Genomic DNA, 16,413 nt, shown 5'->3' on the forward strand with positions numbered 1-16,413 from the left:
GCCCTAGAGCCTGCGCTCCGCAACAAGAGAAGCTGCCACAATGAGAGAAGCCCGAGAACCGCAACCAGAGAGTAGGTCCGGAAAGTCTGTATGCAGCAACAAAGACCCAGAGCAGCCAAAAAAAATAAGTAAATCTTTTTTAAAAATAAGAAGAAAACAAAACCAAGTAGAAAAATAAGCAAAAGACATAAATAATTCATATCAAAAATGATAGTAATAGAAAACATATATGGAAACAATAGTCATTTCTGAGTAGCAATTTAAATTCAAATTGAGGCAAACTGGAGGTACAATTTTATATCTGAGATATGTGCCTCCTCTCACCTTTTTTTAATGGTAACACCCAGTACTGTTGAGTTTTTGGCAAAACTGGTACACTTAAACACTTCTGGCGGGTTGTAATTTGATTCAAACCACTTGTAAGGGAAAATGGCAGTATAACTTGTATAACATGAAAAAATATTCATACCCATTGATTCTGTATTTCTGACTTTTGGGGATTTATCCTAAGGAAATAATTCAGCAGGGGGGAAAAAAATCGAGTGAGGATATCCTAGAGAAAAACTGGAAACAATCAGAGAAACGATTCAATTAATTGTGAGGGGTTTAATTCCGGCATTAAAAAAAATGAGGCTTGTTCATCCTAGAAATGTGATTTAGTACAAAAGGTTTAACACAGGGTTTCTCAACTTCAGCGCTTTGAGCCCGATAGCCTTTGTTGCGGGGAGCTTTCCTGGGCATCGCAGGATGCTGAGCGGCACCCCTGGCCTCCACCCACGAGGTGCCGGTAGCACAACCCACTCTTCAGTGACAGCGTCTCCAGTCTTTGCCAAACGGCCCCATGGAAGGTGAAAATTACACACACCCCAGCCCCAACTCCACATTGAGAACTACCAATTTCATTTTAAAAGTGGAAATCAAAGTGATGTCAACTATGACTGCAACTACATTAAAAAAATTACTGTATAAAGACTTGCAAATAATACATGCAAAAGAGCACAGGCATACTTGTTTGAAATTATGAATATGTTGGGTGGAGTTTTTTTATTTTTATTTTATCTTCCTGGTTTTTTATTGTTTTTCTTTCTTTTCTATTTTTTCAAAATTCTCGCTGTAAGGAGGAAAAGTGGGACTATGAGCAGAGCTGGTTTTATTCAAGCCTAGCTTAAAATGATCAGGAGTCACAGTAAACAGCAAATATACAGCAAGTGAAACAAGGGTCAACGCTGTAGTGCCATTATTAACTACTGTTAGTTGCAGTTATTTAACATGAATCAGGTTTTCATTAGATTATTAGATAGGACCATCAAAATTCTCCTCTTAAGGATCTCAAGCCCTTGTCGGCATTTTCTCCCTCTGATCCTAGACTTTGGGGAGGCAACGAATTCACCTATTTTTCTGAAAAGTCTGGATCTCAAAGTATCAAACTCTAATCATCCAGATCCATCTTTTTAAGCTGGAGTCTAGACAGGCCCTGAGCCCACTGATTTATGGAGTTTTCAGGACAGAAAGGTTGTCAGTTAAAAGAGTATCAGAGTACAAGCTCAAACTTTACTAGATTCTCCAAGAATCACTGTGTCTCTGTTTAAAACAAGAAAGAAACCATCTCACCAGTTTTGACATTGTTCTCTCCCTTTGTTAGGGAGAGCAAACATCCTTTCTCACTTGCTTTATCTTGGGTTTTGTTGTGTTGCTTTGTGGGGATTAGAACTTCGGTAGTATCCTAAAAATGCTGTTATACAAGAATTATGTCTCTTTTTCCCATTTCACAAAGCCACTTCTATTTCAACCTATACTGTCTTCTTGAGTTCAGATTTCATGAATGTACAACAGTATAAATTCATATTTGATCTTGTATGTCCTAAATTTACCTCTTTCAGATTTCAAAGAGCAGCCTGTAATTCTAGCGCACTAAGGATTTAGGTTGAATAAACCTGTGTTTACCCCATCTGCTTCCTTGGTGGTTTCACAGATGGTGTTCATATCCCCTTTCAGCCTTCCTCTTTCAGGAGAAAAAAAGAACACCTGTAGACACACTAAGTTTTTGTGCAAGGGTACATAGATAACCTTTTGTTTCAGTGTCCTTCTGAACCATAGCCTGCCTTTTGTTGAACTTTTTAGCTGTCATCTTAGAGAACAAGCTACTACTCTTTAAAGACAGACTTTTTTTTTTTTTTTTTATTCTGCTCTACTCACCCTAGCATCTCACATGTTTAGGACAGTTCTTGGCATATGCTACCTCCTCAAAAAAAGAAAAATTGACAAATAAATCTCTTACTGACATTAAGGTCCATGTCCTAGATGGGAAAAGCCTCTAAATAGGATTCAGAGATTGCAGGTTTTTTAATACTTATTGATGTATTTTATTTGGCTTTGGCTATACCAGATCTTAGTTGCAGCATTCAGGATCTTCCATCTTTCATTGTGGCATGCAGGATCTTTAGTTACAGCATGCAAATTCTTTTAGTTCCCCAACCAGGGATCAAACCCAGGCCCCTACCATTGGAGGCACTGAGTCTTAGCCACTGGACCACCAGGGAAGTCCCAGGTTGCACTTGTTTTATTTCCAAGGAAATGATATGGAAGTTCAGCTCCCATTTCTCTAATAACTCACACCATCTCAGAATACTTCCTGCTGTTGGTTGCCATGATTTGGCATTTCATGCTCTGAAAACTTTTGTTCTTGTGCACATTGGAGATGTCACTAGAGATACTTCTTAGAGTCTTTTTGAGGCTGAGGGGTGAGACTGGACCTAGCAGGAATGCCTGGGAGAATTAACCATCTGCATCTCCCTATCCAGAAAAGCACACTTTACTGCTCGCCTTCTGTTTCTCATTTCTGATGGCATGGCACAGCATTTCCGGAGCTCCGTGCTCTTCCTCCCCACCCCAGCCAGCCCCTCTCTTTTCCTTCCTGCTTTCTTTCTCCCTGGTTTTGTAAATGGCTTTGGTTAGGAAACTTGATTCAAAGGGTTTTGTGTTTTTTGTTTTTTAAAATCTAAGCAAACTTCATCTTCTAGTTCAGTCTTACCCACAGGATTACTTTGTCAGCCCAAAAACTCTGTTGACAATGTAAGGATAATTTACTGAGAGGGATTTGTTTTTAATTACCAAACTGAGGCTTTTGTTTGTTTAATTTTCACTGCAGCTATTATTTATTCCAGTAATTCTGTATCTATTGATATGTTGGCTACTAGTGTGACCAGACACAATATGTGTCTGATTTTCTTTTTTATTTTTATTTTGGAAAATTTCAAATGCAGACAAAAGTAGAGAGAACAGTGTAACAAACCTCCATGTACCTATCATGCCTGCATGCATTCGTGCTTAGTCATATCCAACTCTTTGCAACCCCATGGACTGTAGCCCACCCAGCTCCACTGTGCATGGAGTTTTCCAGGCAAGAATACTAGAGTGGGTTGCCATTTCTACTCCAATGTACCTGTCATAGCCTTCAACAATTATCTCTCCGTTATCAAGAGGGACTTTTTAAATGGTCATAGCAGCCAGTGTTTTTGAGGTTTACTGTGTGCAGAGTTTAGCATTATCTCCCTTAATCCTTACAACAGCCCTATGAGATAGGTGCAGTTATTGTCCCCATTTTACAGATGAGGAAACAGATGTCATGACAGACACGGCCCTATTTAACACGCAACCTGCAGTTGCCGAAAGGCCTACTGGTTTGGGAATCCCTGAAAGCTGCTTTTGATTCTTGGACAGCAAGGAGATCCAACCAGTCAATCCTAAAGGAAATCAACCCTGAATACTCATTGGAGGGACTGATGCTGAAGCTGAAGCTCCAATACTCTGGCCACCTGATTCGAAGAGCTGACTCATTGGAAAAGACCCTGATGCTGGGAAAGATTGAAGGCAGCAAGAGAAGGATGAGATGGCTGGATGGCATCATCGACTCAATGGACATGAGTTTGAGCAAACTCTGGGAGATGGAGAAAGACAGGGAGGCCTGGCGTGCTGCAGTCCATGGAGTCACAAAGAATTGGACACAACTTATTGACTCAACAACAACAAAGCTGATTTTAGATCCCAGCTTCTTCTGTACTGACTGTGACTTCAGAGGGGTTACTTAGCCTCTCTGAGGCTCAATTTCCTCATCTATAAAGGAAAATGACAGATCTTCCTGATGGCTGGGTGGTTAAGACTCTGTGCTTCCAATGCAGGGGGCGTGGGTTTGCTCCCTGATTCCATATTCTGCACAGTGTGGCAAAAAAAAAAAATTAAAGGACAGTGGTAGTTCCCTCATGGGGTCGTGACAAGGATTAGATGAAACAACCTATGGAAAAGGATTAGCACAATGTTGTCACTAGGCAATCCTGATAAATTACAATAGTAATTATTACTCTAGGCCCTTGTTCTCTGCTTGAAAACTGCTATAAAGCTGAATTTGGAGCTTGTAAGCAATCTAAGTGTTCACATGTGGAAAAGGAGAAGTTTGAATGGCAGGAATAACCTGAAGGACTATAAGTCAATCTAACTATGGCTTACCCACTCCACCCACCTTCAGCCCCCAAGGCCCTGCAAGTATCCTCCATACCGTCTGGAATTTTTTGTTTCATTCCTTTATGTAATCCTACCTGTTGCACTTCCCTTTGGGTTTCTCCTATCCCATTGTGGATTGCTATTTATTTGTTCTCCCCCCTGCACCTAAGGGAGCACAGCAGAATGCCAGGGGGAAGGGGAAGCAGAGATTTTGTAGGGGGGTGAGGGATCCTGTATCCAGCAGTGCCCCAGCTCCCCCAGAAGGTGGCTGCCCAGAAACATTGAGAGGTCAGAGGTCAGGAGGGCAGTGGAGGGGAAGGGGGCAGGAAAGAAAAGGAAGGATGTCTTTCTCTTCTCCCAGCCCCGTTTACTAGATTACTAGATTACCCAGCATTACTAGATTAGTTCAGCTCCTCAGCCTAGCTAAATTATGGGTTAAATAACTTTTTAATGGATCCACGTGGGAATCAAATCACCACAGGTAACATTTCTTTTTTAGTGAAAGTTTCATTTTTTACAATGAAATCAGTTTGCAAGTTGAGATCCCCTGTCTCCCAGCTGCCAGGTTGGAAAAGACACACCACAGTCAACATAACACAGAAGGCACACAGTCGGGGGTTAAAGTTTGGGGTTAGAAGAAGCTCGGGACTTCTTCAGATTGCCTGCCCCACAACCCACCACCTCCCATCTCCCCATCTAAGTCTAAAATAGAATGCGTCATGTCTCAAATACAGGCAGAGTTCCAGCCTGAAGATGGCCAGACACCCCCTCACAGAAAAAGCTAGTTTCCATCTCCCTTGGAGCAGAAGAGATCATTATTTTGGCTTAAATTTTTTCTCCTCCAACCCCTGCTAAGCCAGATAAACAATGATTCTGTTGTGTCAACAAAGCACTTAATTAAACTGAGGACAATATCAATTAGAACTCCTGGATAAGATTTTCTTCCAGATAGTCGAAGCTTTGGAATTCAAGTGTCCTGTGTTTCATTATTCCAAAGCTCCTTGAGAACTGAGATAGGGAATCTGAGGCACAGAAAGCTTAATGAGTTGACAACAAAAGTCACCACCAGTCTCTCCCAGAAACTAAATCTAGACATCGCTATGTTTCCCTTCCTGGTCTAATGTTTACTGGCTATCAGGCTAATTTGTAAATGCTTGTGTGCTCGGTTGTGTCCAGCTCCTCGAGACCCCATGGAGCCTGCCAGGCTCCTCTGTCCATGGAATTTTCCAGGCAAAAATACTGGAGCAGGTTGCCATTTCCTACTCCAGGGGATCTTCCCAACCCAGGGATCGAACCGGAGTCTCTTGTGTTTCCTGCATGGGCAGGTGATTTTTTTTTTTTTACCACTGTACCACCTGGGAAGCCCTTAAATGCTTAGGAAGATGTAAAATCTCCTTCCACAGAAGTGAGGATAAAGTGAATGAAGACAGGCAGGGAACAAGAAAGCTCTTCTCTGGCCTCCAACAGAACTGTACCCCCACCACACCTCCTTGTGGAGAACTCCTAAAACACTGTCCACTCAGCCCGTTTCCCCAGCACAAATTGCCTTGAGAATGTAAAAAGAGGGCGAGGATGTCAAGTGGCCCAGATGGGCAGGATGATCACAGGTGACAGGCACATGGACCACTGAGCAGACTTGTGGTGCGTGAAACCACGCTGTCATTTGGGGTCCCATGTGCTCCTCAGAAAGAGGCTGTGCAGGCAGACGGGGTTGTTTAGGGACTTTGGGGGCAGGGGTCTGGCCGCACACCATGTGGGATCTTTGTTCCCCAACCAGGAATCGAACCCTCACCCCCTGCAGTGGAAATGCAGAGTCTTAACCGTTGAACCACCACTATGGACGCCTCGCAAGCCGGGTTGTTGAATTGAGGTCCTGGTGTTTCCTCTGGCCTCCTGAAGACCGAAGGTCTCCCCATCTTCCAGGCCAGTGAAACCTAGACAGACAAGGTCTCAGAGTGGGACTTGGGAAGGCCGAGTGGCTGGCCTTACACAGCTGGGTCCCTCCACATCACCCTGAGCTGACAGTGTATACAGGGCTCAGATCCCTCCCCAGGCAGTCCAGCCATGGGGAGCCCCGCTCAGCCCCACCTGTGTCCCCATTCCTACTGCCTGCTTTTATAATAGCTCCACAGGTTGCCAAGGGCAAGAAAGAGCCTGAGAAGGCCAAGTGCAGGGGAACTCGCCAGGCCCTTCAGCTCATAACTCCAGGCAGGAGTGACCTTTTCCAGGATTCGGTCCCTATCCCCAGTGACTTACTCATCCCCACTGGGATTCAGAGCCACCCCCCACCCCCACCTTCCAGGGAAGCGGAGGGACAGACTCTCGGCCAAGGAGGGGGCCTGGTGGTCCAAAGGAGCCTCTGACTCTTTTCCTTTTGTTTGCTCACAGGAGGGGACAAATGCCCAGTGTGCAGAGAGGTTTGATGTGACAACTTGATAGACCACATAAGGGTTTCAGCAAAGGCCTCCCGACCCCGCTCTCCATGCACTAAGATAATGCTGGGGTGTGTAGCATATTTCAGATCTTGCCTACAAAGGCCCTCCTTCCTTCTGTTTTCCTTCTCCAGCCCAGCTGGCCCACAGGTTCCCAGAGACTCTTGGCAGCTTGCTCTCAGGCAAAACTGAAGTTGTGAACTGCATGGGAGGCAGTGAGACAGCCAGAGTGTTGCAGCCTCCTTAATGTGGGACAATAGCTCCTCTTGGAGCCACAAAGCTGCAGCTACAGAGATGGGGGACCCCAGTTAGGAAGGAGTGGGAGAAGTGAAGAGACACCCACAACAGATCAGAATCTGTGTGGCTCTGTGGGACCTATGGGGGGCGGGACGTCTAACTGGTTGTGTTAGAGTCTCCTTCCCTTCTTAACATAAGATGTTTCAGTGGCTGCAGCCCATGGTCGTGAGCCCTCGAAAAACAACTTGAAAGGAGGAAGGAAAATTATCCAAGAGAGGGTTTCACCTTGAGTTTGTAGCTCAGATATTATAATCCCAGAGTAAGAAAGGAAATGATATTTATTTTATTTGATGGACGTCCTTTGTTGGTTCTCCTACTTTATATGTGTGTGCAAATGGATATTTGTACACAGCCAATAGCTGTCTTTTGTTCTGGCTTTCAAGTGACTCCCATTATGTTTACAGCATGATAATAATCCTGGATTTTCCATGGCTCAGTCTGTCAGAGCATAAGATTAGCTCTTGAATTCATTAACAGTCATCTCCTTTTAAATGTCAGATAAATTCTTAAATGCCAAGCACTTAACACAATGGCTTCTGTGCAATCCAAATCAGCTTTACCAAATTAGCTCATTAATCTTTATTATTTCATTTCCTGAAGAGAAAGGCTTCCTGGGGTTTTTAGCAGAACATAATAATATTAAAGTATTTACAGTACCATACAGGTGAAGGAATGGGTTTTGATTTTCTGCTAAACATTTCACCCTTGCCTCAGTTTTATAATCATTCTCACTGAAACAGACACATTAAAAAAAAAAGCTTCAGGCATCTCTGCTTTCTTCTACTTGCCCTGTTTTCCTTCTCTCAATTTGTGTTTTCTCCTCCCCTCTACTCCCTGAGACCTTGACTCCCTGTGACTATTTATTCTGCGATCTTTAAGAGCCTAGTGTGCGACTCTACCACCCAAAAAACAGAGGGGTGCCTCACAGGGTCCGGATGGAGTCAAAAGGCTGGGGCCGAACAGGCCTGGATATCAGGAACTCTCCTTTCCAAAGAACCCCTCCGAATAATCAGATACAGGCTATGCTGACTGCCAAAGATAGATCCTTCCAGGACTGGCTTCTTCCTGTCACCCAGCTCTCTGCTCAAATGTCACTTCCCCAGAGAGGTCATCCCTGATCACCCAGAGGAAAACCCCACTCCTCCTCCATCAACCTCCATCCTATCACCATTTCATTGTCATCATAGATTTATCACCATCTAAAATCACTCTGCTTGTTTATGTGTTTTTCTGGCACACACAGTATCACTCAATAAATAACAGTTAAATGAATAAAGCTTTAAAACTGTGGTACTAGAAAAGACTCTCTAGAGTCCCTTGGACAGCAAGAAGATCAAACCAATCAATCCTAAAGGAAATCAACCCTGAATATTTATTGGAAGGACTGATGCTGAAGCTGAAGTTCCAATACTTTGGCCATCTGATGCAAAGAGCCAACCCATTGGAAAAGCTCCTGATGCTGGGAAAGATTGAGGGCAGGAGGAGAAGGTGGCAACAGAGGATGAAATGGTTGGATGGCATCACTGACTCAATCGACATGAGTTTGAGCAAGCTCCGGGAGATGGTGAAGGACAGGGAAGCAAAGCCTGCTGTGCTGCAGTCCATGTGGTCACAAAGCGCCAGACTTGATTTAGCAACTGAAAAATAGCAAATGAATAAAGTGAAATGAAAAACCACCCCAATGCATAGCTTTCCTTTTCCTCTTATCACTACTTTCCAGAATCCTATTTATGTATTTAATCTTCTTTCCTCTCATCTCCCAAACCCTCTTTCTTTATAATATATTTGTTAGAATACTTGAACGTAATAAGCAAAAACAGTACTGCGTGGACTTCCCTGGTGGCACAGTGGATAAGAATCATCTTCCAATGTAAAGAACACAGGTTTGAGCTCTGGTCCAGGAAGATTCCACATGCCGTGAAGCAACTAAGCCCATGTGCAGCCCACGCACCTAGAGCCTGTGCTCCACAACAAGAGAAGCCCTTATACCCCAACTAGAGAGGAGCCCCTGCTCTCTGAAACTAGAGAAAGCCTGCGTGCAGCAGCTAAGGCCCAGTGCAGCCAAAAAATAAATAAATTTTAAAAAACAGTACTGCACATTCCAGTGACTGTAGAGTCTCACTGGAAACATTCCATCAAGCTAGAATTGATGGCCCCTAAACCTTAGAGAGATGAGCCATACAGTCAAGAAGCTTGTTTTATCAAATGATTTATAGGCTAAGTGATTTGGAGAGACTTCTCAAAGTCTCTCAGCTCCCTGCTCTTTAATCTGAGCACCACATAAGGAGTTAAAATAATTCCAGCCATTGGATTGAGTCTTGGCTGTGTCTTTTGTCCTCCAACCTAACACAAAATCTTCTCTTGACGATCATGAAGAAACTTCCCTCAAAATCAGTGTTGTCTGATTTCTATTATTCCACCCAGTGACTCATGTATGGTTTTGGAAGCTAGAAAGCTTCAAATGCTTTGTTTGATTCTTGTTTGGACCAAATGCTTTCATTTGATCTAGAAACAGGGAGGGGAGGTCTCACTTGGAGAAGCTAATCAGATATATAACTGAAATGACAAAAAAAAAAATGCGTATGTATTTGTCCAGAATCTCTAGCCCCATTTCAAAACAAAGGAAAAGGGTGTGGATGTTCATCGGAATGATGACTGCTTATGGGGGTTCATTGACTGTTAATTCATCATTAACACTTAAAAGTAATTCAAATGTGATGGGAGGGAAAGCTATGCCCAGAGACAGCCATCCGAGAGTTAGTCTCCTAGAAAATATGGAAATGATCAAATCCACACCCAGGGTGATCTCATAGCACACTAATGTATGTGACCCCAGGAAATCAGCCCTGAAAAATAACACGTCACTTTCCTCTGGGAATAAGGAGGCCGGTGCTACACAGAGGACAGTCCTCGAGGTCAGCACATGCTTTCTGGATGTCTCTCTTGCACTCCCCAACCAAGCTGGGCCATAACATGTAGCTTGTGTGCAATGTTATCATTACTTTTTTTTTCCCCATGCTTTTTTATGGTGGTAAAATTCATATAATATAAAATATACTTATTTTAACTGTATTTAACTGTACAGTTCAGTGGCACTAAGAACTTTCACATTGTTGTGGAGGTCTCACTGTCATCCATCTCCCAAATTCTTCACCTCTCCTAAACTGAAACTCTGGCCCATTAAACACGAACTCCCTATCCCCCACCCCACGCCGCTACTCCCCAGCCCCTGGCATCTACCAATATTGTTTCTGACTCAATGAATTTGTCTATTCTAGGTACCTTGTATGCGTGGAATCAAACCGTATTTGTTTGCACCTAATGTATATTGGCGGAGAAGGCAATGGCACCCCACTCCAGTACTCTTGCCTGGAGAATCCCATGGTCGGAGGAGCCTGGTGGGCTGCAGTCCATGGGGTCACCTGCTAAGAGTCAGACACTACTGAGCGACTTCACGTTGACTTTTCACTTTCATGCATTGGAGAAGAAAATGGCAACCCACTCCAGTGTTCTTGCCTGGAGAATCCCAGGGATGGGGGAGCCTGCTGGGCTGCCGTCTATGGGGTCGCACAGAGTCAGACACGACTGAAGCAACTTAGCAGCAGCAGCAGCAATGTATATTGGAATGCATTTTAATGTTAATTTATGTCCTACAGATTGTACCTTCTTTTTCTCCCCCTGTGGTAGGTTCTCATTAGTTACCTATTTTATACATGAAGTGAAGTGAAAGTCACTCAGTCGTGTCCGACTCTTTGTGACCCCATGCACACAGTCCATGGAATTCTCCAGGCCAGAATACTGGAGTGGGTAGCCTTTCCCTTCTCCAGGGGATCTTCCCAACCCAGGGATCAAACCCAGGTCTCCCACATTGCAGGGGGATTCTTAACCATCTGAGCCACAAGGGAAGCCCTATGTATGTATTTTATATATAGTGTATATATGTGTATGCTGCTGCTGTTGCTAAGTCGCTTCAGTCTTGTCGGACTCTGTGCGACCCCATAGACGGCAGCCCACCAGGCTCCGCCGTCCCTGGGATTCTCCAGGCAAGAACACTGGAGTGGGTTGCCATTTCCTTCTCCATATATGTGTGTGTATGTGTATATATATATATATATAAATCTTAATATCCCAATTTATCTCACCACCCCCTCTCCTCCCTTGGTGTCTATACGGTTGTTCTCTATGTCTGTGTCTCTATTTCTGCTTTGCAAAAATGTTCTTCTGTACTATTTTTCTAGATTCCACATATATGTGCTAATATACGATATTTGTTTTGTTTGGCAAGTATGTAGCAAGTGTGTATTCATTTCCTGACCCTGTGCAGGGCACGGCAGGTACCTGGGAACAGGACAGCCACGGTTTCCGGCCCTCGTGGAGCTTACAGTCAGTCTGGTGGGGAGGAAAAGGTGGCTGCACATGCATGAGCATCTCTCTGGGCAGGGTGGGAAGAGCTGTGTTCTTTAAGATGTCACGGGAGGCACAGATGAGCCAGACCCAAAGGATGGGGAGGAGTTAAAAGGGAGGGGGTGTGTTCCCCAGAGATGGGGGGCATGTGGGCAGCCTTGCTCCTGGAACTGAAAGGTCAGAGCTGACGGCAGCCCTCTGAACTTGCTCTTCCCACGGTGAGGTCAATGGTTCCTATAGAGAGCCCCACCAAAATTCCCCTCGCCTCCTTCAGAGTTTTGCTCAAACACTGCTTTCTTGTAGGCGTTGTAGGGGTTGGGGGGGGCGGTCCTTGACTACTTCAAATTGCAACCTCCATCACCTTCCCCAGCTGCTCCTCACTCCCCTCTCTGCTTTATTTTTCTCCATATCACAAGTAACCTTCAGATGTAACTGATGTTCCACCTATTTGCTTGTTATCTCATCCCTCTCAGTGGAATGTATGTGCAGTTTTCCTGAGAGTGAAGCCTCTGTCTGCTTCTTGCACTGCCGTATGCTTTCTCCTGGGCATAGAACAAGCACACAATAAGTATTTGTTGAATGACTGAATGAGACAAGAAAGATAGTCCAGGGCCAGGCAAGAAGAGTCATGTAAACCTTCTAAGCGGGTTGGCCTTCATCCTGAAGGGAAGGCCTTTGAAGGTCTTAAGCAGAAGAATGATGTGGTCCAGTTTGCATCCAGAAAAAGCACCTGGGTTGCAGTACGGAGCATGGGCTGGCAAGCAAGTTCAGGATATGCTTTGTCATGCTCTGTGGGGTGACAACATTTGCATGTTGTGGCCACAGGAGATCAGAAAAGCCCCCAGACACCTCCACCAGCCCATTCTTCTTCCCTCTCTGCTAGATTTGTTCAAATCACTCTTTCTAACACATCAAATACATTTTAAATTTGGAGATAAACTGAAGTCTTGATATAACTGTGTTTGCTGCAAGGCAGATTTAATAACTGTTCATGGAAGCTGTAGAAGTAGCAAAAAGATCTCATCAAAAAAAGGATTTCAGAAAAAAAAAAAAAGTTCGGGGCAGTCCGTGATTTCGGCTCTGTATTTACCTGCTGTGTGACTTTGGGCAAGTTACTTAACCTCCAAGAGCCTCCAGTTCCTCATCTGCAAAATGGGGCTAGCAATACATGCCTCACAGAGCCGTTGGGAGGATTATATAAAGTGACTCCTACCCGGCAATACAGTAAGGTGCTTTTTCCCACTTTCCCATCATGCCGACTCCAGGTGTGAATTCATAACCAGACTCAAGTTATCCTCCACACATATGAGTCCCCTGTCTCTTCCATGGTAAAAATAGGTGTTACTATTAGTGTTCCAACGATGAAGAATTGCTTTCTATAAATATTTGGGGATTCAGACTAGCTCTTGTCGCACTGTATATCATTCCTATGAACACTGGGCTTTCTGCTTCTCTTCACAGGGAGCCCAGCAGTCCTTGGAGGCAGCAGCTCAGAAGACAGGAGAGCCTCAAAGTTGTATAAATAAAGGGCTGATATGTTCAAACAGAAAAGAATTTTACACGCGCAAGCTGCACCTCGACATGACGCCGTTCCTGAAGGTGATCTCACACTGAGAAGACGAGGGGTTTTATAGACACATACACAGGAATTCCAGTTAATACACTTCTGCATGGTACAAAAAAACAGCTTCAGAAGTCCCTCAGAGTTCCTGCTTTATCAGAAGGGACAGAAAATAGGCAGCTTGTAGCAGAGGAAGATAGAACAAATTAGGACAGTAATCACAGGCAGCCATCGGGGACAAATCAGTTGGGTGTCTGGTTTGGTTGGTGGAGGACAGGGAAGAGAGAGGAGAAAGGATAACCTTGAACCACTCATAAAACAGGTAAATATAACTCATTTTATCTTGACAGTTGTTACAATAATTGTTACTGTTTTACCATTGTAAGCGGGCAGAGCTGATAATCCTACTATAGAGAAGGCTAATTCTTGAGTTAACTATTTAGAAGGCAACTGCCAATCCTCTTCTGGATGTCTGACCCTGTTTTCCGCTCACTAGGAGTTCATTACTTTCCCAAGCTCAGCTTCAATTCAGCTAAGGGTACTGAGAGTTCCTGTGGTGGGGATGGCACTTGTCCATCTTTGCAATACGCCCTCCTGCCCTGGCATCTAACAGCAACTGGCTCATGGAAGAGGCTTCCTAAATGCTCCATAAGTGGATCCCCTTCTCATCCCACAATCCTCTGACTTTAGAGCCTCTTTCTCCCCATTATTTGCCCCCCTCAGAGGTGAATGAACAAGAAATAAATGACCTTGGAGTGAAAGAAACTGATCAGGAACAAAGCAAGTCTTGGCCTGGAAGGATCTCAGGTCCTTCATACTACCCTCAAAAAACAAGATCCCAGGTCCTTGATAAGAAGTGGTGACTAAGAAAGATAGAAACAAAGGTGAAGATGTCAAACACTCATGGGGCTCATGATGAGATCACTTTCCAGTGCTGTAGACTGGCAGGGACTTCCAAGTTCATGTGGGTCACCCTCCTAACCTCACTGGTCCAGAGTTCTTAGGTTCCAACTGCTTTGAGTGGTCCCAGTCCCAGCTTTGACAGGTGGGGCTTTGATTCCGAGTCACGTATTTGCCCCAAATCTGTCTCTCTCCATGGCTGGGCTCTTCTTTCCTGTTTCCTCTTAGATAGGCTCTTTCCCCATGGTTTCAAGGTAGCCATGAGCTTCTGTTTTCTAAATCACTGGCCTAGCTTGCATGGCCATGCACAAATGAATCACCATGGCCAGAGGAATGGAAGACACTGATTTTCCCAGCCTGGAGCCATAGGAACTCAGAGTGGGGAGGAGAGGAGTGTTTCAAAAAGGAAAACTTATAAGTAGAAGAAGATAATGGTTCTGGGAAGCAAAACTAAAGATTTTCCTAGAAGTATTCCAAATAATTACTTTGATTCATTATTCATCGTATGCCACCAAAATAATGTACCACAGTCTGGGTGATTTAAACAACAGAAATTAATTTTCTCACAATTCTGGAGGCCAAAAGTCCAAACTCAAGGTGTCAGCAGAGTTGATTTATTCTGAGGTCTTCTCATTGCTCGTAGATAGCTATCTTCTCTCTGTGTCTTTACGTGATCTTTCCTCTACACATGTCAGTGTCCTAATCTCCTCTTGTTTAAAGACACCAGTCATATTAGCTTATAGACCATCCAAACAACTTCATTTTACCTCTTTAAATATCCTGTCTCCAAACACAGTCACATTCTAGGGTACTGAGGGTGGACTTCAACATACGAATTTCAGAGAAACACAATTCATCCCCAAACACTTATGTTAATGAAACTATGCTCTTCTTTTCCTTAGCAACACTTTAGTTCTTCCCTTAGGGCTTGAAGAATTATGGTTGATGCTTCCTGGGATGCGATATCATCATTAGCACTATTCATTCATTCAACTCATAATGAGCATCCACTACCTACTGTGTGTCTGGCACTTTCTGGGCCTTTGAGATACATCAACAAACAAAACAGATAAAGCCTTGTCCAGGCAACATATACGGTAAATTAATAACTGCTATGTAAATAAGACAAGAACATATTTATGGAGCCTCTAGAAGCTGCAAGTGAGGGATTTTACAATTTTTTTGTGTGTATTTAGTGTCCACAGTGCTTTCCTGTTACACGTTTTCATTCAGCAATTTTGGCACCATATTATAGAAGGAAAGGCACTGTCATCCCCAAGGCCCACTTTCTTGTCCATCCTTTTCAAGACTCACAGAAATTATAACTCAGTCTACTTCTGCATGAGACTGATGGGGACACTCTAGACTTTCAGACTCCCAGACCAGTCCTTGCCCCTCATACTACATCTTTTCTTGCAAATGTTCAGTGTTAACAGCTCTCCCTAGATAGACCTTCTGCTTGCTGAGGTGGCAGCTGATAGACTCTTAGGGGCTGCCTCGTAGAAAGACTCAAATCTCAGGATTGTACATCAAAGGATGGAAAGCTCAAATCAAGAAAGGCACACAGGCTGTTCAACTCAGTCTATACTTTTCATCTCTGCACTTCCTGCCTAGTCAAAGGGCATTTCATTCATTTTTGGCTGGTGCATGTAGGAAGCAGTGCACGTTTCAGGGGATGAGGGTAAGAAATAAAAATATTGGAGCAGAAAAGGGAAATGGAAAGGGATATAAATAATCACAATTGCTGACATGAATGAACAATTGTTCTGTGCTAGGCTCTGTTGTAAGTTTTATATGCAAGAACTTATTTAACTCACAAAGCGAATCTAAGAACTAGGTAGCATTATCCCATTTTACAGATGAGAAAAGTAAGGTCTTGAGAGGTGAAGTGACTTCTCAAATGTCATACAGTTGGTCAGGCAGCCCTGCGCCAGAGTCCATGTTTTGTTTATTTGTTTGTTGGGCACACCACGTGGCACGAAGAAACTAGCGCCCCCTGCAGTGAAAGTGTGGTCTTAACCGCTGGCTACTGCTACTGCTAAGTCACTTCAGTCGTGTCCGACTCTGTGCGACCCCATAGACTGCAGCCCACCAGGCTCCCCTGTCCCTGGGATTCTCCAGGCAAGAACTCTGGAGTGGGTTGCCATTTTCTTCTCCAGTGCATGAAAGTGAAAAGTGAAAGTGAAGTCGCTCAGTCGTGTCCGACCCTCAGCGACCCCATGGACTGCAGCCTTCCAGGCTCCTCCATCCATGGGATTTTCCAGGCAAGAGTACTGGAGTGGGGTGGAAATCCTGCTGCTGCTGCTGCTGCTGCTAAGTCGC

At 44.1% G+C, this 16,413-nt stretch overlaps 1 protein-coding gene across 1 annotated transcript in view; it reads left to right on the forward strand.

Moving 5' to 3' along the window:
- Positions 1-16,413, forward strand: part of KIAA2012 (KIAA2012 ortholog) — a 129,118-nt gene that overhangs the window by 60,629 nt on the left and 52,076 nt on the right. Inside the window, exon 14 of the mRNA XM_006080540.4 lies at positions 13,092-13,229. Within this exon, the coding sequence (XP_006080602.2) occupies positions 13,092-13,229 (138 nt within the window). The remainder of the gene's footprint in view (positions 1-13,091; positions 13,230-16,413) is intronic.

The sequence above is a fragment of the Bubalus bubalis genome, chromosome 2 (genome assembly GCF_019923935.1).
Source record: "Bubalus bubalis isolate 160015118507 breed Murrah chromosome 2, NDDB_SH_1, whole genome shotgun sequence".
Classification (NCBI taxonomy): Eukaryota; Metazoa; Chordata; class Mammalia; order Artiodactyla; family Bovidae; genus Bubalus; species Bubalus bubalis.